The sequence below is a fragment of the Notolepis coatsorum genome, assembly GCF_963971535.1.
Source record: "Notolepis coatsorum genome assembly, chromosome: 3".
NCBI classification, from domain to species: domain Eukaryota; kingdom Metazoa; phylum Chordata; class Actinopteri; order Aulopiformes; family Paralepididae; genus Notolepis; species Notolepis coatsorum.
Window position 1 is genome coordinate 131,810,869 of NC_140167.1, and position 26,846 is coordinate 131,837,714.

Here is a 26,846-nt window from a genome sequence, read left to right on the forward strand (position 1 = left end):
CTGAAGTAAAAAGTGGAAAATCCTAAAAAGCAGATCAACTTGACTAAATGACAAGTTTGGGAGAACTAAAGTAATAAAGGGGACATTTCTTAAAAAAAAAAAAATCATTGTAGTTTGGTGGTAATTTTTGTTGTACCATGGTACCTGTACCATGATGCTGACATGGTAAAAGTGTCGCCATGGTACCACTTCTGTAATTAAATAATACTATGGCATAATATATACCAATTTAAACCATGATAGCGATGGTATTTCCATAATCATTTTGGACATATCCTTTCCAAAAAAAACTATGGACATATCATGATCCCTTTTTGAAAATGCCACAATACTTTAGGGACGTGGCCTACTGTCAGTGCTGGTGGGCCAGGATGATGCTTGTGGACTTACAGTAAATCACCATTCAATCTGGAGAGTTTTGTAACAATGTCTTTTGCGCTGTGTCCAGTAAGTGACTCTCGCCAGGTGTCTGTGGAGTCCAGGCCAGGGGTCCCTGGACTGCAAGGTGGGTCAACGAGAGACAAACAAGACAGAGAGAGAGAGAGAGACAGACACAAGGGAATGCACACATCGTCTGCTTTCCTCTCTTCCCCTTCTGTGCACTTTCTGTCCTCAGGCTAGGGAGCTCCCCTCACAATCTGGCCCTCACAAACGTAGGAGTGGCCAGAAGCCAGCTTTCCTGGTTTCAATCAAGGATGGTAAATGGAGGAGATATCGCATCCTATCATTGGGGTATAACATACATGCAGTCACAATTTGTCCACCATCTCCATTCAATTTGGTCCGCAAACACTTCACAAGAACAATCTGAGCATGTGCCGTACCCCCATCTCTCATTGGGTGGCTTACTGGTGACTTGGCCTCCAATATATTAGCCTTGGTCTCAATCTAGAATAATAAAGAGGATGGCTCAGTGATGGTGGAAATTGTTTCTCCCATTCCACATTGTAAGCCTCTCCCAGTGCTGGACTGTGACCTGTCCTTTTCTTATAATTCTAGGACTCCGTGGCATTATCTAACAGCTCCTGACTCTCTACCCCCTCACTAAGTTCCCTCTACTGTCAGTCCCTGCCACAGATGAAAAAACATAAGTTCCCATATATCCTAGATAAACCTGGAAACAGATTTTTTTTACCTTGAATTTATTTTTAATAAAATGTCATTCACTTCTTTGAGTAATGTTCCTGGAAACATCCGGTACAGATTTGAAATGGATCCATAATGTTGTTTAAAATGGCCTAAATTGAGCCGGAACCCTGCAAAAGAACAGTTTAGGTATGAGCATGTATCCATCAGTGCAATGGTTTTTGAACCATTACCATTAGTATACACTTAAGGTAGAGGGATGGAAAATTGGCACTTCAAGTTTCAAGTTTCTTTAATAGACTGCAATGCACAAAGAGCACATACTTTGTAAGAAACTTTTTTTTGAGGACTGCTTGAGGCCACTGTCCTGTTATATGAATCAGTGGAGAAGGGGAAACAGAAGCACAGAGCGGAAATCAGATTATTGAGGTGCACCCCTTGATTTTCAGTGTGTCTCCTTTGGGACAACGAGGCATGTCAAGCTGTATTAGGCATTGATTGGGTGTTTGGTTCTGGAGAAGTGGTTAACGTTTTTGTTTTGTTTTTATGGTGATCCCAACCGTAATGTCTTTGAAAATAGAATTTTCCTTTAACACGGCAATGGCCGTCCTTTCACTGTGCATGTCAACGGTGCTTGGAGCTTGATGTTTGGCTTCTCAAGTAACTATGAGCTGCATACAGTAGTATTGTCACTGAATGCCAACTTGCTTCTTGGGAAGAGTTGAACCCTTTCACTACCACACTGCAAAGGATTAACCCTTTCACTACCACACTACAAATGATTGACCCTTTCACTACCACACTACAAAGGGTTAACCCTTTCACTACCGCACTACAGAAGGTTAACCTTCTGTAGTGCGGTAGCATTACACATATGAGTGCATGCTTACCAACAGTTTTGCCTGTTTTATTGCAACACTACTATCACCGACATCTAAGAAGGGAGATCCCCCTTGAATGGCCCTTCTAAGGTTTCTCTCCTCCACATTGCATGTGGTGCATTTTTTCCTATTGCTAGGTTTTAGTGAGTTTTTCCTTACCTTCGCGTGGGGTATATCTGGGAGTGTTGCATTTATAGTCAGGTTCACTATATACTTTCGTCGGATTTTCTTGGGGATTTGCAATACTATACATTTTTGGAAAGGGAATTGTATAAGGAATCAGAAAATCCATGTTTACATTTGCCCAGATGTCTATAAGGCGGCCATATTGGAATTTCCAAAATGGCCACCGTAAAATGTAGGTTTTGTAATATCTCGGCTTCTAAATGAGCTAGAACATTGATTTGAACTTCTAAACCTACATTTTCAGGGTCAAGGAATCCAATGGTGGTAGTTACAAAGCTTCTACATTTTACATTAACCCTTCGATGCATGAGTTGGTCGAAAATTACTGGGAGAAATGCTAAATGCATGATTTCTTTTTAAGTATACAAAAACAAATAGATTTTATTATCTTTCATCAAATAGTCTATAATAAATCATTATCATATATACATGTAAAATATCTATAAATTCAGCAAAAGGCCAATACAAAAGGCCAATACAATTATAATCTGATGCGAGCCCCACCCTCAAAGGTGCAAGGCCACACCCTATAGCAATGGCCTTGTTCTTCAGACTTCTCTTCAGATATTCTCCTAATATTTGTTGTGGACCACACATAGCCTACTATATGTGAAGTGTCATCCCTCAACATTATTCTACCCAGCATTTGATACATGTACCTTTGACATGGCCCTCTATGAGAAGGTGGTGCAGCTCCTAGATGCCAGACCTGACCTGAAACAGATGGTTGTTCCCAGACTGGGTGAGCTGCATGTCGTCATGGCTGCCCTCAGAGCTCTTGGTGCCTCCATGGAGAATTCGGGTATAGATGATGCCTGGATGGAAGCAGATGTGTATGGTCCTGCCACAACAAGGCAAATCCTGAAATGCACACACTACAAGCGAGCTCTCCATGCCCACATCTACTCATATGTAGCACTCTATGAAATGGCTCTAGAGGAATTCTTCAAGGACAACCCACAACTGAAACGTGTGTGCCTGAAGACAACAGAGAGAGTAGAAGCTGCCTGCTCGGTAGGTATAGACATCAAGGCTGAATCTGTGAAGCAAGTCAACAGCACCCTCATGGAAGCCTTGACCACTGCTGAATTCATCACAGCATTCCAAGAATGGGAGGAACAAAAATCCAGGCATGCAATGTTCAAGGCCATGATGAGCTACCTACATCAGGTGGAAACAATCCTGTTCTCCGTAGCAGCAACTCGGAATGCTGACCTTGAACTCCATCTGCAGGCTGGAGAAGCACTGAGCAAGCTGTTCTTTGCAATGGATCGCATCAAGTACAAAAGACTCTGGCCAAGATACATTGCAGACATGCATGACTTGAGGCTCAATCACCCTTAGACCTGGGAGGAACTACGGGCAGGTAATATATCAGTCACCAAGAGTGTCATTCCCTTTGTGTCTGTTGGGGCAGACCACGCATGCGAACATCTGAACAAGCTGATGAAGATTCGCTCTGGGATTATTGGCATCTCTAACAATGCCAATGCCAGGCAGAGATTTTTCTTGGTCACACCAGAACTTTCACATCTGTCGAAAGAGTTCAAGAGTCAATTTGACATGGAAGCTGACAGAACCACGCAGCACCATGAGCTTGGGCCAAGTGCAGTCAAGAGGGCACATGGTACAATCGACAAGATCAAGGCAGCCATACTCAGTCATGGAAACCCCTTTACTACTGAAGGTGACAGGCTGCACAATGTAATCACGCACGCCTACATCCCAGATGAGTATGTACCACATATCTTGAATGCTGATGTCACTGGCCAGAAGTTGTATGAAGACTATGTGTCAGAGCGGATCAATGGAGATGTCAGCCTCTGGGCCCCTGTAAAAAAAGAGAACAATAAGATGTTCCTGTCTGGGAACAAGAAGATTACAGTGAAACTCAGAGACAATACTGTGGATTTGAAGGAGACCAAGGACCTGTTTGCAAGGCTGATGGTACCTGCCAGGTCAAACCGAGACATCAACCAGAAAGAGGCCATAGGAAACTATGAATTCACTCTGACACCAAGGGCATTGTTCGCTCCTGATGGAACAATCCTGCCATGCTATGACAAGTCCAAGTTAATCCATCTCCTTGAGAAATTGACAAGAGAAGATATGCCCCATGAAGATCCTCAGCTTCCTCAAGCTCGAAGTACTACCCACCAGGATGCAATGGATACAGGATTCACAGACCCCACATCTACTGATCAGCCAATTCGAAAGATAGCACTGGTGGATGGCATGGTGCTTGTGCAGAGGCTGAGCACAAAACTAGCCACTGTAGTGACAGTCAAGGATCTGAGTGGCTGCTTCAATGACAGACTGATGTCACTAACATGAGATTATGATGAAATAATCCTTGTATTCGACACATACAGGACAGATTCTCTGAAGAGCGCAACCAGAGATAAACGAAGACAAGGAAAAGCTATCCAATACCAAGTCAGAGAAGACACCAACATCAAACACATCCCACTGAGCAGGTTCCTCTCTCATGACCAAACAAAGGCCGATCTGACTGACTATCTTGCAGCCAAAATGCTAGAATACAACAGGGGATCCTCCAAGCTGATCATCACGTCAGCTTCTGGGCACACTAGGAGCAACAAAGACCTACTCTTTGAAGGAAATAACCATGAAGAAGCAGACACACTGCTGATCCACCAAGCTGTGCTGGCAACACACCGGAACCCAGCTGATGCACAGTTGATGTTCTTCTCACCAGATACAGACGTTCTAGTGCTAGTCACAGCAAACTATGATCTCTTGCTGAAGAACACATTGATTTCGATGGCCTCTGGTGTTGTGCAGATTGAACCACTGTGGCGCGCTCTAGGAAAAGAAAGAGCAAAGGCTTTGCCAGCTTTCCATGCATTCACTGGGGCCGACAACACAGGGAGGTTCTCCCGTATAGGCAAGGCAACCTGGCTGCAGATCTATCTCAAAGCAGATGAAGACATTATCAATGGTTTTCAGATGCTTTTGGATGAAGCAGAAGTGACAGAAGGAATGCTGTCCACACTGGCTTCCTTTGTATGTGCAGCCTACTCACCCAAGGGTATCAACATCAAGACAATCCCTGAACTGCGATGGCATCTCTTGTGTAAACACAGGGCAGAGAGTGACAAGCTCCCTCCAACACATGGAGCTCTGAAGCAGCATATCTTGAGGGTCCATGTACAAACCAGGGTATGGGCACAGGCAGCCATTGCTCTGCAAGATCCGCAGCTGGACCCCCTGCACAATGGGTACTTCAAAGATTCAGATCATGAAGCCAACAACCACAGAGGTCCTCCCAGCCCCGAAGGCCATCATTGAGATGGTCCAATGCAGATGTAAAACGAACTGTTCTTCTGGAAGATGTTCCTGCAGAGCTAAAGACTTAGCCTGTACTGACATGTGTCAGTACAGTAGCCAGTGCCAGAATGACGATGATTCCTATGCCGTGATGGATGAAAGTGATGATGATGGTGATGATGGTGTATAGATGTGTATACATTCACATAATCTATCACGTAATAGTCTAATGAAGAAGGTTACTTCTTTTCTGTGGTCATGATACTGAAGTTGATGTCAGTTGCCAATCAGTTAATGTCAATTATCTGTTAAGTCCTCAATAAAATGTTAACATGCACTTTGGTGAGTTCTACCTCGTTTTTGTTGGCACCATTGGATTCATTGACCCTGAAAATGTGGGTTTAGCAGTTCAAATCAATGTTCTAGCTCATTTAGAAGCCGAAATATTACAAAACCTACATTTTTGGCAGCCATTTTGAAAATGCACCCGGGCAAATGGAAACATGGATTTTCTGAATCCTTATACAATATCCTTTCCAAAAATGTATAGTATTGCAAATCCCCAAGAAAATCCGACGAAGGTATATATAGTGAAGCTGACTACATAATTTTCGACCCACTCATGCATCGAAGGGTTAATGTAAAATGTAGAAGCTTTGTAACTACCACCATTGGATTCCTTGATCCTGAAAATGTAGGTTTAGAAGTTCAAATCAATGTTCTAGCTCATTTAGAAGCCGAGATATTACAAAACCTACATTTTACGGTGGCCATTTTGGAAATTCCAATATGGCTGCCTTATAGACATCTGGGCAAATGTAAACATGGATTTTCTGATTCATTATACAATTCCCTTTCCAAAAATGTATAGTTTTGCTAATCCCCAAAAAAGTCCAACGAAAGTTTAAATCACTTTATAATGAACCTGACTATTTTATTTATTAAAAATCTTTTGGACTTTATGGTGTTTTTGTTTTGTTCTTGATTTATTGTGATGTTTCTTCTTGACTTGTTTAAAGAAGACATGTCCGGCCCATGGGGACATTAACGTGTGTTGTCGGGCCTTACAAATACATTTGATTTGATTTAGTGAAAGGTTAACCTTCTACACCAGTGCGGTAGTGAGTGGGGTTAAAGGGATACAATACCTTGAATGTTAACCTGTGTGTGTTCTTATTTGTATGCGTGTATGTGTATGGGTACTGTGCTTGGGTGCTATGGGTACTGTAGTTTTCTTGCAGCAAAGTTTCTTGTAATGTTAACAATGCTCAGGAGCCTGTTTAGGATGGCTGAAGACGCCATTTTGCCATTTTGCTTGTGGAGGCAAATGAAAGACCAGTGTTAAGGTTTTTCCTGTAGGCCAGAGTGGGTCGAACCATGAAATATTTCCAGGGATGCATGCAGGTTGGGGACTTTGTACTAAATTATTGCTACCTCTAAAACCTTGTCACATCCCATAAATTACACCCGTTCACTCTGGGATGCTCTCTCCAACAAACAAAAAACGAAATTAATTTCCTCTTTCCACTGGGCCTGGAGACGCTCAGCATGTTGTTTGGGATACGGGATACGGATCATTAATCATCACCGAACGGTCTTTTCATGAATAACATTGTCCTCATTGTTCCTCAGGGTCGGCGGAGGCTAAAGGAGAGAGGGGCGACAGAGGGTACGGCGGAGAGAAGGGAGACAGGGGTCCCATTGGGCCGAAGGGAGAGTCGGGGTCTGGCTCCAGCTCACGAGGCGGAGTGCGCGGAGGGAAGGTTAGGACACGTTTCACTCCTACTCTCAAAGTCAAAGAAGTACACAGGTTGCTAGCGCTTACTAGGTCACCACACACCAGGGGTGTCCCCCAGAGGTCTTCAGCGGAGGCGCAGTGCCTCCACTGAATCCTAAGAATGCATCCACTAACGTTGAACAGATTTCTATGCAATAAAACCTCAGACTCCAACCTCGGTGCTCAGCCAAAATCTGTACGTTTACATTGTAACGCACGTCCTTGAACACACAGACGACAGACGTCATGTCATTGTACAGTTATCGACAAGCAGGTTTAAAGCGGGCATATTACAGAAAGTGGGTGTTGCTCATGGATCTTTATGGATTTGGCAGTCTGATATGTTATTTAGAAGCCTCTGGAAAATGCCATAGGTACTCTTTGTAGTTTAGCCAGGGTTTGAAGTGTAACACGCCTAAACAAGGTAAGTGTAACTGAGGGGTACAATTCCCTGACTGTATTAAATAAGTATGGTATCATTAAACCACTACTGTCTTATGTACATTACTACTGGCCATACAGTACACAGGTATATGATATGAACACCTCCACAATGACACGGTTCCACACAAATCTGGGTTATAATAATATTTATTAGCAGCAATGATAGTATATAACAATACTTTACGTAGGGTCGCGCTTATAAGGCGAAAGAATGTGTGTGAGTAAATCAATAACGTAAGTCCATTATCATATTACGCAGGAGATAATGAATACCACCTGTATCTTAGGAATTATATCTATGGTACACTAGTAAGGCAGCGGGAGATAATAGTAGGGTCCCTCCGGTTGTAGGCCAGCAAGGGGAGAGGAAATGTCGGTAGCAAAGTCTGGATCAACGGGGACTCAATAAGCTCCTGCTACGGGAGACGGTACATTACTCCCTTGATCGGCAGACGAAAGCAGCAGCTATTCTCCGGTATGCGGTGCAGCATGGAAGAAAGCTAGCCAGCCTCAGGCGTCTTAGAGGCGGGCTCGACGATGCTCCTCACAGGGTAAATCCCACACAGTTGTGGGTGTAGACGATTCTCCGCTCCATCAGACACAGGACCAAAGCAAATATAATCCAGCCGAAAAGGGCTATGTAGTCATCGGGTAGGTTATCCAGTGTACATGTCCACACGGTCCTCGTCTAGGGCTCCTCGGGTGAAGGCGCCAGGTTAAGCTGCCCAGCCTGGATAAGCACACTAGCTGGTACGAGGAAACGTTGGTGATGCTGGTCACTGTAGAACGGTAGCCGCACGATACACTATACAGAAATAGACTATTACTGAATTAATAGAATAAGTCGAACTCGACGGTACAGCGTTAAACTCTGATACTTCAGTTATCAATTCGCACGCGGTCTCAATGCTCCATTTGGGGCCAAACGGGCCCTACTTCACCGCACGTTGTATCGTGGGTGAGGCTTCACTTGGGTAACTCGAACTACTTCTGTATTCACCTGCGCCATATTTATATGTTAGGTGAACAAACTAGTACCAGCCTTATTCCTGTCTCGTATTCTTGCGCAGAGCCGTTCATGTCAAGGCATGTCTTTGGCGGTGACTTTGAACTAGGCCTTGGGGGTATGGCAGTGGCGCCTAAGGGACCGCTGTCCAATAGGAGAACGAAATATTATGGTCTGTACTAGGTTAAAGGGATATTCCGTGTATATGTACAAAGAATACACAAGGGATATCAGACGATATACAAATCCTATGCAATATATATCAAATAATAAATATATATATTCGGTTTAATCTGATCATTCGTAACAGCCGCCTCCTAATTAGTCCCACCTAATTAGATAAGCAGAGACAGATTAACCGCACTGTCCACTACTCAATGTCCGTTGTGAGGGTAGGGCAATTCACAAAGTCAGTGGGTCATGGTCGTCATTAAGCGAGACGGGGAGCCTTGGCAACTCTATCAGCCTCGCCACGGGTCGGGTGTATGTCCGCCCCTGGCCGAGCACTTCTGCCGCTCTGATCTTTCCGTCGGCACCAGTGATCACTTTGCTTACGCGGCCGGCCGGCCACGCAGTTCGGGGTAGTGACTGGTCTATGATCATGACGACTGGACGGGATGAAGGGGGGCTTAGGAGGAAGCGGGCCTGAGACTGCTTTGATCTGTGCTTGGCTGTGCCTCCTCCTCCTCCGTCTGTTTCTCTTGTTTGCTCTGTACCCCGTCTGAGGAGGGGCCGGTTCCGGCCGCCCCGTCAAGGAGCCGCCTGGGGTGCTGGGTTCGAGGTCAGCTACGTCTGGAGCGCAGCTGAGGGGGGTGGAGTTCCGAACTCCCTCTTGTGCCCACGGTTCTCTCACAGGCCTCTCGCTTAATGTCAATAGCCTCTCAACGGGCTGTACGAGGGAGTGGCCGGTGTCGCTCGCCTTTGTGTGTAGGCAGCGTGTAGACGTGGGTTGACTGTCAAGTCCGTAGAGGGGGCCCTGGAGCGTCCACCCCAGTCGGGTCTGAACCGCGACTGGGCATCCTTTGGGTCCGATGTGGGCCGCCTCAATTGGGAGAATGAGGTCCGCGTGGTCGGAGCCGATGAGCAGGGTCGGTGTGGCGCCGTCGATAAGCGGTATAGGTAGTTGACGTAGGTGCACATACTTCGCCATCAGCTGTGGGATGGGGTAGGTGTACTGAGACAGGCCTATGTCGTGGCTGGTGAAGACGTTGGTTATACTATACTGCTTCTCGGGCTGGTCCACCGCTGCTATCTTGAAGGAGACCTTTTCACCTTTTATGGTCTTCTGGTCCCTTCTGATGGTGCGTATTGTCATGGTACCTTTGGCACCCCGCATGCCCAACTGGGCTGCTGCGGAAGCGAGGAGGAGAGTCTTTTCAGACCCATCGTCCAGGACGGCGTAAGTGTCCAGGACCTTGTCCTCGTAGCTCAGGAGCACTCTGACCACTTTGATGAGCACTCGGGGGGTCCCGCTATGCTGGTCAATGTGGAGCACTCCTGTGCTTTGGATCATCTGGGGTAGTGCCGACTCGCGGTCGTCCGAGTAGCACCGTGACTCCCAGTGTCTGCTGTAGCAGTCGGAACAGTAGGGAGCAGTCTGGTGGATCTTCGGTACTGGTGCCACCGCCTCGGCATGGTACATTACCGCGACGGGCCCACTCTGTTGTCCTGGCTGACGCCTGTTGATGTCATGCATGACCTCCAGGTGGGCGCCGCCGCACCTGCCGCACTTCTTCTTCAAGCGGCACTCAGCTGCCATATGGCTGCGCGCGCAGCGGAAGCAGCGGCGGTGGTCCTTGATCCACTGGCTCACCTCGTCCGTGGTCAGCTTCCCGAAAGTGTCGCATTGATACAGCCGATGTTCCCCTTCACAGTACTGGCATTCAATCTTCCACTCCTCTTTCGTCGAGGGGGTGTTGTGGTTCTTGTGCTGCGGTACTGATTCGGCTTGGTGCATAACGGTCACCGACCGGCGGTTATCAGTTGATCCCAGAGGTCCTAGTCTTGGGCTTGGTCCACTCCATACGAACGTGTCCAGTCGTAAGCTGCTGACCTCCCTGGCGAGGAACTCAGACAGGTCTAGGAGGGATGCCTCTGGGCCGTTGGGGTCACGGTGGTCTCTCTGCCGCCGAAAACGCTCTTGTCGGGCGGGAGGGAGCTTCTCTAATATTCTCTCGACATTAGAGTTAGCGTACAGTTCGTATATCCCCTTTTCCTTTTGGGACCCCAGCATCCCTACCAGGGACTGTACCTTGATAGAGAGGTCATCCAATGCTCTGTTGTCTCTGGCTGGGGGGAGACGGTCAATGTCTCTTATCTCCTGTATCACGTAGTCCCATATGCGTCCATAACGTTGGTCGAGGGCTACTAGAGCCGCGGTGTATGGGGTAGTAGAGTTGGAATATGCCAGCGCTATATTGTGCGCTCTGGGCACCTTCAGGTGCTTGAGTAGGATAGCATACTTGTACGTTTCATCCGGTACATCGGACATCATTGTCTCTAAGCACATTCGTAGCTCTGTGTACTGTGCTCTGTTCTCGTGTGTGAAGTCCGGGAACGTCGGTGTGCCAAGGTACGATGCCATGGATGGCTGGCACATCGGTGAGCGTTGGGGGAGAGGCCTCCTGGGCGAGTCTCCCCGTGCGTGTCGTCTTGGGCTGGTACTTGGTGGGTACCGAAGCCCGGGTACCCAGGTGCTGTTCCTCGGGGCTGGCGGTGGGCTGTACTGGACCTCCTGGTCCAGAGTACGTTGCTGCTGGTCGGGGCTGTACTGGGCCTCCTGGTCCAGAGTACGTTGCTGCTGGTCGGGGCTGTACTGGGCCTCCTGGTCCAGAGTACGTTGCTGCTGGTCGGCTTGACATTCCTCCTCTTCCTCCTCCTCTTCCTCTGCTAGGTCCTGGAGTCTTCTGTTCAGTCTCTCGGCGTGGTCCGGTTCTTCCCGGTTGCTGGGTCTCGTATGGACCGGCCGGGGAGGGGGTTCGGAGACGTGGACAGGATCCTCCTGTTGGCGGGGTCCCGGGTCGCTTGGTCGGGTAGGGGAATGTGTCCTAGACCCTTGTCGTGACGATCTCCGGGAGCTCCGTGCGGAGAGAGGGGGTGTCGCCATGGCAATCAATTTGTCCATCATCTGCGCCTGCAGCCGGTCGCGCTCTGCCTCGCGCTGGGCATGGGCGGCGTCGCGCGCTGCTTCGCGTTGGGCATTGGCGGCGTCGCGCTGCGCATTGGCGGCGGCGTGCTGCGCATCGGCGCGGCTTCTTTCAATGTTCTCTTCCGTCTGAAGGCGTCTGGTCTCCAGTCTTATGCGGTCGTCTTCACTCCTTTGTTGCGCCTGGAAGCGCTCTCGCTCGGTTGCAGAATGTTCGCGTTCACTGAGGGCTTGCGCTTGGAGTTGCGCGTGAAGGCGCTCTCGTTCGTCTGCAGCTTGTTCGCGCTCGCTCGTCTGTTGCGCTTGGAGTCGATCGCGTTCACCCTGAAGTCGATCGCGTTCGGTGGAGGCTGCCAGGGTGGCGATGAGTGCCTGCGCCAGCATCTTGTCCGCTTCGCTGGGGGAAGACACAGGCGGAGATGATCGGCTTCTGGCAGTGCTCGTTGGAGATCCGTTCTCCTGTCGCGCTCCGAGGAGATCCATCTCCTGGGTGTGCGTCTCTTCTGGTAGTGGGTCGGGTTCCGTCCCTGGGGCGCTTTCTTTATCCTGGAGCTCTCCGGGGACTGTCCCGTTGGCGTTGTCGGGGGGTAAAGTCATGTCAGGTCCCTCCTGGTCCCCCCCGTGAGCTTGGTCAGTTACGTTAGAACCCACTAGGGTCTCTACTGGCAGGGTCGCCTGTTCGGTAGGGTTTGACATACTTTTACTATCCGCTTTAGTTATTTTATCCGCATTTAACTTCTTTTTAAAGCTAGGTATTGGACTGACAGTGTATGCCTCTAGATAAGGAGGTGGCTGCCGTCTGCGCTGCGGGCGTTCTAGCTCGGGAGAACCGTTTGTGGAGTGTTCATCATCGGCCATGTTAATATTAATATTATATTAATATTACGCTAATTACCCTCCGGCTCGAAGGACCAATTGTAACTGAGGGGTACAATTCCCTGACTGTATTAAATAAGTATGGTATCATTAAACCACTACTGTCTTATGTACATTACTACCGGCCATACAGTACACAGGTATATGATATGAACACCTCCACAATGACACGGTTCCACACAAATCTGGGTTATAATAATATTTATTAGCAGCAATGATAGTATATAACAATACTTTACGTAGGGTCGCGCTTATAAGGCGAAAGAATGTGCGTGAGTAAATCAATAACGTAAGTCCATTATCATATTACGCAGGAGATAATGAATACCACCTGTATCTTAGGAATTATATCTATGGTACACTAGTAAGGCAGCGGGAGATAATAGTAGGGTCCCTCCGGTTGTAGGCCAGCAAGGGGAGAGGAAATGTCGGTAGCAAAGTCTGGATCAACGGGGACTCAATAAGCTCCTGCTACGGGAGACGGTACATTACTCCCTTGATCGGCAGACGAAAGCAGCAGCTATTCTCCGGTATGCGGTGCAGCATGGAAGAAAGCTAGCCAGCCTCAGGCGTCTTAGAGGCGGGCTCGACGATGCTCCTCACAGGGTAAATCCCACACAGTTGTGGGTGTAGACGATTCTCCGCTCCATCAGACACAGGACCAAAGCAAATATAATCCAGCCGAAAAGGGCTATGTAGTCGTCGGGTAGGTTATCCAGTGTACATGTCCACACGGTCCTCGTCTAGGGCTCCTCGGGTGAAGGCGCCAGGTTAAGCTGCCCAGCCTGGATAAGCACACTAGCTGGTACGAGGAAACGTTGGTGATGCTGGTCACTGTAGAACGGTAGCCGCACGATACACTATACAGAAATAGACTATTACTGAATTAATAGAATAAGTCGAACTCGACGGTACAGTGTTAAACTCTGATACTTCAGTTAGCAATTCGCACGCGGTCTCAATGCTCCATTTGGGGCCAAACGGGCCCTACTTCACCGCACGTTGTATCGTGGGTGAGGCTTCACTTGGGTAACTCGAACTACTTCTGTATTCACCTGCGCCATATTTATATGTTAGGTGAACAAACTAGTACCAGCCTTATTCCTGTCTCGTATTCTTGCTCAGAGCCGTTCATGTCAAGGCATGTCTTTGGCGGTGACTTTGAACTAGGCCTTGGGGGTATGGCAGTGGCGCCTAAGGGACCGCTGTCCAATAGGAGAACGAAATATTATGGTCTGTACTAGGTTAAAGGGATATTCCGTGTATATGTACAAAGAATACACAAGGGATATCAGACGATATACAAATCCTATGCAATATATATCAAATAATAAATATATATATTCGGTTTAATCTGATCCTTCGTAACAGTAAGATAAGATCAATTATTCCTTGATTGATCCCCTTGGGAAAATTTGGGCGACATTACAGCATGGGGGAGGGTATAGGTATGGGCATGGTAATAGTAGAAAGATGTACCGGTAAATATAGACAATACAATAATAAAATATGATATTTTTTTTTAACTGTAAACAATATAATTGAATCTGAATATGTGAAAGTAAACAGTGTAATCAAAGGTGCAGATGAGGGTCTGTATGCCCTATCAGTTATATTATACGTTACAATAAATATGGGCAATACCAGAATTAGAATCTGAATATATACTGAATACTCTGAGTAAAGTAAGCTGTTCAGAAATGTTGCCCTTTGTGATGTCACACAAAGCCATGGAGCCATAAACACTGCCTAGTACTGCCTAGATATTAAGATTCAGGGAAGTTGTATACAATTGTTGAAAATATACAATGTATAATTACACTTATGCCCTTTCAGCTAAAATAGAATACATCCACAGATATTTTAGAAAGGTGCGGAATAAAAGTATTGTTTCCCCCCCCCAAAAGATATTGATTAATGAATATATAATTAAAAAATGTAATTATAATAATTGTGTGCATGTAACTTCCCATTTCCCCACATGGAATGCACCTGATTGGATAAATGACAGGCTGGTGCTCGAGTGCGACATCTAGTGGCTGAATGTTATCTATAGCACCTTTAACACTTTGATTGCCTAAGGTTAAATTCATGATATACCATCCGTTGCCAGCTCTATTTAACATGGAAAAGTTCCCCTTCTTTGCAGGGCTATAACTTTTTTAATTCTATTGCTAGATTGCCATTATTAGGGCCCATTCAAGGTCCTATATATGTATTGTTCATGGTGTAGCAAAGTTAAACTTTTTCATTCACATATTCATACTAAAATATGGTCTAAAGTATAAGTATGTTTTCATCTCTTTCTGCAGCTTTCTCCAGAACGTGATTTATAGCCCCAAATGCATTATATTGATGATGAAATACAGTTTGGTAGGAATCTGTGCGAGATAAAAAATTTCAATTGGACGTACTTCTAGAATTTACTACACGTCATCTGATGTTGACCGGATGGGTGAGGGGGCGTTTATAATTCCGTGGGCAACGTTATACCATTCATCTAATGTGGGTCATATGTTCATCATAGCAGTTACTAAAGAACACGTTAGAATATAACGCTAAAACTCACCCCAGTCTCCTCGGGCCGTTGGGCGATCAGCGTGGCGTAGACAGTTTTGAATTATGGGATGTTGAAATACCGGATCTATTTCCAGGTTGTATAATAGTATATACGTCCAAATCATGTTGTTTTTTCGAGTTATTTCCACCGATCGATGTTCACTGTGTGAAGACTGAGTCTCTCTAACATTAGCGAGTGCCCGGACCACATATGGAGTGAGTCCTGCCGGGTTAAAGGTTGACATCCGGTTTTTCGATCTGCCGATCGGCCACCAGATGGCGCTCTTGAACCGCTAGAGGATTGAGAGGAGATCAGAACAAGGCTGCAGAGGGGAAATATGATTCCGATCACAGATTTTTGAAATATTGATATCAAAGACGAGTTCCGGCGTCCTCGGCAACTTGAGCATGGCGGGGAATGACGAGTTCCGGCGTTTTCGGCAGTTAAAGTGTTAAGTACATTCAAAATCAAATGCTTTTATACTTTTTTCAATTTTGAATGGAGCACTAAAGCGGGCTGATTTATTTTGCACGTAATTTCACCATTATGCCATATCCCAAAACATTCATCTGAATCCTTGGATTCAGGGATTTATGGAAATGAAAAATAGCAATCAGATGACATCACTGGAGAATATATTCAAACTCTCAATGTCACACTAAATTAATGTGTGCAAAATTTTACAATTATGGGATATGTGTAATATTATATGCAAAATAAATCAGCATTGTTTTGTTTGGCGATGTGCCCCTTTATTTTTTTTACATCTATGACATAGTACACATTGTGGGTGGGCTGAAAGCTTTTGACACGCCCCCTGGTTTCATCCCAATCACTATTACGCTGCCTTTTTTACTTGCAGGTTTGCTATTTGACCACATTAACCACTAGAGGGCGCAACAAACTATGATTCCCTATAAAACCATGCTCAGTAATGTAAAGACATTCATTAGGATTGATGTATTTCACTATAGACGGTTTCAGTTTGACAACATACACATTCTACACATTTAGTTTCCTGTCAGCTATTGTCAGCAATCACTGCAGCAGAAAGTAAACTTGGGTCCAAGTTGCTACTGGCAACACAAACCCACTGAAACAGTCTATATACCATTATAGCATGGACCAAATCCACTGAAACAGTCTATATACCATTATAGCATGGACCAAATCAACTGAAACAGTCTATACCATAGCATGGACCAAATCCACTGAAATAGTCTATACCATAGCATGGACCAAATCCACTGAAACAATATACCATAGCATGGACCAAATATACAGATTTTCAGGTAGAAAAGGGCATCGGTAGCACTTTATAATAACACCCTGTTATAATACATTTATAAGGTATTTGTAGATAATGAACTAATCATGAACAAACCATTTATATACATTCATAAATGATTATTAAATCATTTATAACTATATTTGTATAACATTTACAGATTAGTTCTACATTATTTATAACTCATTATCAACATTGTTTGTACTTGATTTGTTCATCATTAAATAATGTTGTTTAATGTGTAGTAACACATTTGTAGATGCTTTGAAAAATGGATATGAAAAAACGACTATACTCCATTTATTTGTCATGTTCAACAAATGATTTGTTAAGACATTCATAAAACATCTATAAATCATTTGCAGATGCTATCGTGGGGGCCAATCTAAAGTGAAGCCTATTCATCATTAACAAGTGTCTTCATCATTAACAAGTGTCTTGGGCGTTTTCACACCTAGCTCGTTTGGAGCTGTTGTTCCGAAACCTGGAGCGTTTACCCCCTATTTCGGTTCAGTTGGGCATAATATGAACACAGCAATCGCATTCTGTTGCGGAACAAAACAAGCGGACCGAGCGGGCACACTTCCAAACGAACCCGACGCGACTCGTACGCTGTGAGAATGCAATCGATTTAACAAACCGACACAACTCACTTGCCGTACTGTATACGCGCTGCATGATGACGCAACACACACGCGCCCTGGACTGTTCCATCACAGGGGGGAGCTTCGGTGGCCAGTGTGAGTGGCTACAGACCACTGCACTGAAATATAAACATTAGTCTACCTGGAGACTCAATGAGGTCATTGTAGATGTCGCCATAAGACGCGTCTGGTCATTTAGTGGGATCATTGTTTCATTATCCTGTTTGGCTGAAAGGACACTGGCCACCGAAGCTCCCCCCCTCGGATGGAACAGTCCAGGGCGGGTGTGCGTTCATCACAATCCGTGGGCAATCTGCGCATGTGCATGGGGGATGGTTCTGATCGATTAGGAATGGCTCGCGTCGTGTTCAGGAGATTCTGGCGCATACAAGTCTATTCGATCACGTCTCCAGCACCCCCACAGCCGTATCTGCAACCACTTACATCACGGCTCTCATCCACATTCGTTCATTTGCTCCCCCCGCTTTCCCCTCCCCGATTTCAATGTAACGCTGAGATTCAGGGTTAGGGGGGGGGGGGCACCCCAAAATCTGACCAATGAGTGACAGTTTGCTCGCGCGTGGATTTGTTTTGGTCCGCTGTTAACACAGCCGTGTGAACACAAACGAACTAAGGGACAAGTGCAACATTGTATCATTATAGTCCCTGTGTCTCCCTGAATCGGAACAAAGCAAACAAACTACAGGTGTGAAAACGCCCAAGACACTTGTTAATGATGAAGACACTTGTTAATGATGAAGACACTTGTTAATGATGAAGACACTTGTTAATGATGAATAGGCTTTACTTTAGATTGGCCACCACGATAGCATCTGCAAATGATTTATAGATGTTTTATGTGTGTCTTAACAAATAATTTGTTGAACATGACAAATAAATGGAGTATAGTCGTTTTTTCATATCCATTTTTCAAAGCATCTACAAATGTGTTACTACACATTAAACAACATTATTTAATGATGAACAAATCAAGTACAAACAATGTTGATAATGAGTTATAAATAATGTAGAACTAATCTGTAAATGTTATACAAATATAGTTATAAATGATTTAATAATCATTTATGAATGTATATAAATGGTTTATTCATGATTAGTTCATTATCCACTAATGCGTTATAAATACTTTGTAAATCGTATACAAATATAGAGAGACATCGAGAGGTTTTGTTTCAGAATTTTATCATCAATTACTAACGTCCTCGTATGAAACCCTCCAACTTGACTCTGTCTGGAGGAGGGATATACCAGACCTGGAAAATGACTTTGATTGGCAAGGAGCCTGGGCAAATGTCCGACTTACATCAAGGAACCCGGATCATCAACAAATCAATCTTAACTATATTCACAGGACATACTTGACTCCTATAAGACTGTGCCGAATGGGGCTTAAACAAGATTCCAAATGCACCCAATGTGCAAATGGGGACGAAGGGACATTTATGCACATGTATTGGGACTGCTCACCAGTTAAGGCATTCTGGAAAGATGTGACCCAACAAATATCAAAACTCGTATCTTGGAATATACCTGTACACCCCTCGGTATTATTATTGAATGATGTTTTTGAGTTTGCAGTGAATCCACAGCTAAAGAGATTGGTTTTATCGGGTATCACAGTAGCCAAAAAGCTGATCGCATCACGCTGGTTTCAACCGGAAAAAATTTGCCGTAAAGTTTGGTTTCTTACATATCTCGATGTAATTTACCATGAAATATCTACAGCAAGAATTCTGGGTCTCAATGAATCCAAAATGTCAATGTGGTTAGAAGTGGTGGAGAGAATAAAAGCTAGCTTATAATGGTAGTGTCTGGTTAGGTGCGAGGGATAGTGGAGGTACTTCTCAAGGTGGGGTCCGGGAGGGGGGGGGGGGTTCGAGCTGAGCATATATGTGTAGGTTTTTTTAGATAACAGGTATTAGGGGTATATCTTATATAAGACAACTAACTAAAATGTGATCTCATTGGATGTGCCCTGACAATTAATGCTTGTATATCTTATTGTGTGTTGTCATGTTTGTTTATATGTTTGTTTAAAAAATAATAAAAAAAATAAAATACATAATTTAATAATAATTTATGAATGTATATAAATGGTTTGTTCATGATTAGTTCATTATCTACAAATACCTTATACATGTATTATAACAGGGTGTTATTATAAAGTGCTACCAGGGCATCTTATTGTGTAGTATTCCTTTAAGTTGGCCTTATATCAGTACCCCATTCTTCCTGCATTATTGCTTGGTAACATCCTCAACTATTTAGTATGTATTTTAAACGCTTTAACAGCAAATAAATACATGTGTTTATTCTTGTAAAGCCCAAGTAATATGAAATGTCTGTTACATGATGACTGTTGCTCACTACTGAGCAGTTTGATGTTAAACATACTATTGGACTATTATACTTAATATTACTCTAAACTATTGGAATTAATGTCCATCACTGACATCACATTTGAATGTTTTACAGGGAGAACCGGGGGAAAAAGGATTCAAGGTACATTCTGAATGGTCTCTCTCTTTCTTTTTCATCCAATGGCTCTTGGTATACATACGCTAGGTATACATTCTTTGTTCTGATACCAAATCAAATCAAATCAAATCAAATTTATTTATAGGGCCCGACAACACACGTTAATGTCCCCATGGGCCGTACAGGTCTTCTTTAAACAAGTCAAGAAGACAACATAACAATAAGTCAAGAACAGAACAAGAACACCATAGGGTCCAAACATTTTTTAGATGAATGCAAATAAATGAAAGAATGCAAGCACTCCCAGACATACCCCACGCGAAGGTAAGGAAAAACTCACTAAAACCTAACAATAGGGAAAAAAAGCTCCACAGGCAATGTGGAGGAGAGAAACCTTAGAAGGGCCGTTCAAGGGGGGATCTCCCTTCTTAGATGTCGGTGATAGTAGTGTTGCAGACGGACAGTTGGTAAGCATGCACTCATGTGTGTGGTGAAACACAGATGAGTGCATGCAATAGCAACTGTACATTTTGAAAAATTAAAGATAGAGCTAATAGCGATAGCAACTGAACATTTTGAAAGATTAAAGATAGAGTTGATAGCGGATCTATTTGAGGCACAGGGGCGGCGCAAGAGGGACACGTCCTCCCCGTCTTAGTCACGGGACATTCAACACTCCGGTCGTTGCTCAGGGACAGCCGGAGACAGGGGGAAGGGGGGTGGCGCAGAGAGGGTCGCGAACTCCCCGACATCATCGCGGGACATCCGGCACTCCGGTCACCACTACGAGACCTCCGGAGACAGGGGGGCACGCAGAGGGGGTCGCAATCTCCCGGCCTTTGTCACGGGACGTCCAACACTCCGGTCAACACTCCAGGACAGCAAGTCATAGGAAGACAGGGAGACGGGACAGGCGTTAGACAGCTCATGAGATTGTAGTAGGCGGACATAGCAATAGATACAAGTGGTAGGCATATATGTGAATGGAGTAGATATATGAAGTAAGCGTATTATGTGAATAGAATAGAAGTACTTAACCCAGCAATGAAACCGCGTTGACTGTTAATCTGTTAACAGTCTGTTAATCAGTTGACAGGACCACGGACAGACGGCGGTGAATAACTGATCCAATGCCTCGGAGGTGCATGTAGAGCAGTCACTACAAGCTTGGCCAAGACCCCGAGGCATCCATCACCTTGGTCAGCGCCAGGAGACGGGTACTCAGAGAGAAGGGGGAGGGAGGGGGGGGGGGGGGGGGGAGAGGGGGGGGGGGGAAGAGTTAGAGAGTTCCCATGTTTGTGGTGCTGCAAAGGAGCAGACATGTAGTACCCTGTAGTGCCATGTAGTACCCCGTAGTGCCATGTAGTACCCTATAGTACCCCATAGTGCCATGTAGTACCCCGTAGTATCCTGTAGTACCCTGTAGTGCCATGTAGTACCCTGTGGTGCCTTGTAGTTCCATGTAGTGCCATGTAGAGCTATGTAAGCCATGTAGTACCCTGTAATGCCATGCAGTACCAAGTAGTACTCTGTGGTACCATGTAGTACCCTGTACCCTAACTAAACTACCCTATAGTAAACTACCCAGTGGTACCATGTAGTACCCTGTACCATAACTAAACTACACAGATTAATCTAAAGGTCAGTCCCCGACCAGGTGAGATCAAGGTAGGTTGAAGGAGAGAGAGAAAAGATGAGTCTTAAGCAGGGATTTAAAAGCTTCGACAGAGCAGGCGCCCCTGATGACGGCAGGTAATTTGTTCCACAGGTAGGGAGCGCGGTAGACAAAGGCTCTGTGGCCGGCGGATTTCTTTTTAACCCTAGGGGTCGATAGAAGCCCCGCATTTTGTGAGCGCAGAGCACGAGCGGGCGAGTATCGGGAGATGAGATCAGATAGATAGAGCGGTGCAAGCCCATTTAAAATTTTGTAGGTGAGGAGTAGCACTTTAAAGTCAGAGCGGGCTTGGATAGGAAGCCAATGTAGGGCGGACAAAACTGGTGTGATGTGATCAAATTTTCTAGTTCTAGTTAGTATCCGTGCAGCCGCATTTTGCACGAGTTGAAGATTTTTGATGCTTGAATTAGGTAAGCCTGAAAAAAGTGCATTACAGTAGTCCAGACGTGATGAGACAAAAGCATGAATCAGGGTTTCAGCATCAGCCAGAGTTAAAATGGGGCGTATTTTTGCGATATTACGAAGATGGAAGAATGCAATTTTGGTGACATTTTTTATATGTGCATTAAATGAGAGGGAGGAATCAAAAATGACTCCGAGGTTTTTTATGGTGGAGCTCTGGGATACATGACAGGTATCAAAGTTGAGGGAGATGTCCTGAAACAGGCCTCTGTGGTTTGGGGGGCCAACAATTAACATCTCAGTTTTATCTGCATTAAGGAGTAGAAAGTTTTGCGACATCCATTTTTTGACGGCAAGCAAGCAGGCCTCAAGGTTTTGTAGTTGGGAGGAATCATTTGGCTTAATAGGTATATATAATTGGGTGTCATCAGCGTAAAAATGAAAGTTTATGCCAAATTTGCGTATGATATCGCCGAGGGGTAGCATGTAAATCGAAAATAGCAAAGGGCCCAGGACAGAGCCTTGTGGGACACCACATTGCACTGGGAGGGTCTCAGATGTTAAATCATTATAGACCACGCAGTGTGTTCTATCAGTTAAATAGGATTTAAACCAAGCTAGTGCGAGACCCCGAATGCCAACATGGTTCTCAAGCCGACCTAGAAGAATCGAGTGATCGATAGTGTCAAAGGCTGCACTGAGATCAAGCAATAAGAGCACAGAGGTGAGGTTTGAGTCAAGAGAGAGCAGTAAGTCATTTGTGACTTTGGTAACCGCCGTTTCGGTGGAGTGTAAGGCTCTAAAGCCACATTGAAATGATTCATTAAGATTATTGTTTGATAAATGGTCAGTAAGTTGCGTTGCGACGATCCGTTCTAACACTTTGGATAGGAATGGGAGATTGGAGATAGGTCTGTAATTTTTCAAGATTAGAGGGTCGAGGTTCGGTTTTTTAAGTAATGGTTTAATGACGGCTGATTTAAAGGCCAGGGGGCACCACGCCAGTAGACAAAGAGGTGTTGAAGATATTGAGTAGGGCAGGGCCTAGAGTTGGGAAGAGTTTTTTGGATGAGAGTTGCTGGGAGAGGGTCAAACAGACAGGTTGAAGGTTTAGCCGCGCCAACCAGTTTAGAGAGGGCACTAAGTGAGACGTTTTCAAGGCAGCATAGCGTATGACTGGAATCAAAGTCAGGGGGAATGCCCGTCAAAGGTTGGGAGGGACTCTGATTGTTGAGTAAAGCAACAATTTCATCTCTAATGAGGTCAATTTTCTTGGTAAAAAATGTCATGAATTCGTTAGCCGAGAACGCATGGTTTAGGGCACTTGGTTGTTTCTGCGTAAGTTTTGCAACTGTGTCAAACAGAAACTTTGAGTTGTTTTTGTTTTCATTTATGAGCCTGGAAAAATAAGAGGTTTTGGCAAGTGAGAGTGCCTTTTTGTAGTTACGTAAACTATCATTCCAGGCGAGGCGGAATACTTCGAGTTTGGTCGAACGCCATTTATGTTCAAGTTTGCGACAAGCCTTTTTAAAGGAGCGCGTTTCCTCCGTAAACCAGGGAGTTAGTTTTTGCGGAGCACGTTTAATTTTAGGTTTAAGGGGAGCGACAATGTCGAACTCACATGGTGACATTCAGTTAATCTATCCCTCCCCTCCCTCTCTCTCTCTCTCTCTCTCTCTCTCTCTCTCTCTCTCTCTCTCTCTCTCTCTCTCTCTCTCTCTCTCTCTCTCTCTCTCTCTCTCTCTCTCTCTCTCTCTCTAATCTGTCCTCTCTCTCACCCTCTCATCCATCCCCTCTCTCTCTTCTTTGTCTGCCCTAACTAAAAGTCTCAATGGGTCTGAAAATTCGAACCCGACCCGAACTGAGCTTGTGAGAGCAGAGTATGGCCCAGTCCATTATTTACAGAAAATCTAACAGGAAACTGCTGTGCAGTAACACACTGGGCCTTGTTAGAGCACGCAGACAGAGAGGACAGGAAGTCACCTTGTTAGAGCACACAGCATGCAGACAGAGAGGACAGGAAGTCACCTTGTTAGAGCACACAGCATGCAGACAGAGAGGACAGGAAGTCACCTTGTTAGAGCACACAGCATGCAGACAGAGAGGACAGGAAGTCACCTTGTTAGAGCACACAGCATGCAGACAGAGAGGACAGGAAGTCACCTTGTTAGAGCACACAGCATGCAGACAGAGAGGACAGGAAGTCACCTTGTTAGAGCATGCAGACAGAGAGGACAGGAAGTCACCTTGTTAGAGCACACAGCATGCAGAACAGCACAGCAGGGTGAGAGATAGGAGAGGTGTCACCTTGTTAGTAGTGTATGCAGAACAGCACAGCAGGGTGAGAGAACACGTTAAAGGAACACGTTAAACATGTGAGCGAACACGTTAAAGGAACATGCCAACTTTTTGGGAAATTTGCTTATATATTATTTATATATACAAGCAGATACATACCCTTTTCTTCTCTGTGCATGCATTAGGCTAGGGAACAGCCGCACCGTTAGCCTAGCTTAGCGTCATTCACTGGAAGTAGGTGTGCCAGTGTAGCCTAGTTCCCAACAGTCACTCCAAATACGACTCCAAAACTTTCCTGTAAACATGTTGTGACCTGTGTATTTACCACGTGGAGAAAAAAATATTATTAGTGTAATGTATTTCACACATCACCTGAAAAGCCCTGTTTGATATCCACTTCACTCAATGTAAGCGCGTTTCCTGGTTAACAGCAGTGGTTCGGCCAAAATGTTTTATATATCTGCTTAAAAAACGAAAATGTCTAATAATTTTTTTTTCATGTGGTAAATACACAGGTCACAACATGTTTACAGGAAAGTTTTTGAGTCGTATTTGGAGTGACAGGGTAGATGGCAAATAAGCTAATTTCCCAAAAAGTTGGCGTGTTCCTTTAAATATTAAAACTGTGTAGGTCCAGGATATTGTTGCTGTAGTTGTCTCTGTGCATAAAAGTGATTTATTTTACATAGTTAAACATTTGTAGGCTTCCTCTTTGTCTCCTGCATACATTTGCAGTCCAAAACTATATTTACATTTAGAACAAATTGGCAAATTTAAAGGTGCTACTGTATGTGTAATATTTAATCATTTGGATTATCACTATGTCCTCTTCTTATCTTCTAATCTTAGTCTTGTCCACTCCTGTGTAGGCTGCCAATGAGATGGGCATTTTGAATTATTCCATGGCTTAAAGTGGAAAACCACCCAAATGGAGACATGCTAAGACTTTCTGTTATAATCAGGTGGTTAGGAGTGTGTGGGGGGTAGGACCCAAACGCTGGACAGTGAGCAAGAAACGAGGCAGGGGGCGACGGTGACAATGAAAAAGGCTTTACTTCAGGCAGTAGCAAAAGTACGATACACGAAGCAGGAACATAAACGGTGCAGCCGAGCTGGCGCGGGCAAAACAGACTACAAACAAAACCTGACCAGAAACCCAACTGGGACACGAAACAAAAGAGCACCAAAACAAGAACAATAGCATACACTTACTATTACAAGTTGCAATCTGTTAAATATTGATTGATTGATTGTTATTAACAGATTGTAGAATGTGTACAATACAGTACAGCTCAATACACACAATTGTTAAGGGGATGCAGACCAGAGAAAGACTTTCGTCTTGTTTACATCAGGGTCCCCCATTTTCAATTCATCATAACATATATGACATACATGACATACAGATAGACAATACTGCTACATCTATACATTTATTATTTACAAATAGAGTATTGTTTGTGATACAATAAGAGTCTAAAAAAGAGTATATACATTTGACGAAGAAACTGTACATTGGAGGAGGTTGGGTATTGGGTGGAGGGGGCGGGGGACTGTACATTGGAGGTGGTTGGGTGGGTGGGGGGGGGGTTGGGTGGAAGGGGGGGTAACTGTACATTGGATTATCGATGAAACCGAAACAAGTAGGCTCCTTTAAGATTTTCTTTTGCTTTAATCCCTGGGAACTACAGACAGACTAGAATACATGACAGGACTGAATAACAATAGATACAGACACAGGGGACAGGGTGCTAGACTAGACAGGGGAACAACACAGATAGCAGATACACAGGGAGCAGAGTAATGAACATGACAGAGAACAGATTAATGAACACAATGAACAGACAGGAAAGGCTAAGGACGAGAACTGACAGTAACGGCAACAGGCCACAAGATGGGAGCAGAGGGCAGTTCATGAGGAGTCCTTGGGTGGACGAGAGCAGCGGATTGTCACGCTATCTATTAAAATATTTAATCTGATTAATTGCATGATTGTCCATAGTTAATCGTGATTAATCGCAAATTACAATGCATAGCTAGCACATGGTGTTGCATCCGGCACTCTAACAAAGAGAGAGATAGATAATGAAATGACCCGGTGCTGCCTGAGGCGGCCAGGCTGAATCTGGCAGGTCTCACCACCTCCCGCCAGGCTCAGTTTGGACTTGAAAACTCTGGTCCTGACTAGTCAAAAATGGAAGAGTTGTTATTTCTTAAAGGGACACTTCACCAACAAACAATGCTCATTTATTTTGCACACAATCACACACACACACACACACGTCCAAAAACTAAACAGTTTTTCACACATTCATTTAGTTTGACAGTTATTGAGAGTGAATGAATTTGATAATGGCCACCAGATATGTCGTTGGGGACACTGACTCCTTGTGTTGTGTTAATTACAGCTCCATGAAATTATTTAGACGATAAAATAGCAATACCTTGTCATATAGGGACTGCTACCTTATGATTTAATGGTGCTTTAATTAACACAACACAACAAGGATTCAATGTCCCCGATGACATCACTGTCATATTCAAACTAATTTACTCTCAATAACTGTCAAACTAAATTAATGTGAGTTCAAACGGTTTAGAGTCTTTGGATGTGTGCGTGAGATTATATACAAAATAAATCAGCATTATTGTTTGGTGAAGGTTGGTTCAAAATTAAGTGGTTCTGTTGTAGGGAAAGAATATCACCTACTTGTTTAAGGGGGTGGGCGTTTTGAGTTCTCTTTTCATGGGGTGCTGAGCATGGTCGTTTTTGCAACTCGCTGAAGAC

General features: G+C 44.7%; 1 protein-coding gene across 1 annotated transcript in view; it reads left to right on the forward strand.

The window, feature by feature from the left end:
• LOC311226004 (uncharacterized protein) overlaps positions 1 to 26,846 on the forward strand; it is a gene marked incomplete at its 5' end in the record, with an annotated part of 182,027 nt that overhangs the window by 79,655 nt on the left and 75,526 nt on the right. Inside the window, 3 exons of the mRNA XM_084311386.1 lie at positions 449 to 505; positions 7,077 to 7,207; positions 19,681 to 19,707. Coding sequence (XP_084167512.1) covers positions 449 to 505; positions 7,077 to 7,207; positions 19,681 to 19,707 — 215 coding nt within the window. The remainder of the gene's footprint in view (positions 1 to 448; positions 506 to 7,076; positions 7,208 to 19,680; positions 19,708 to 26,846) is intronic.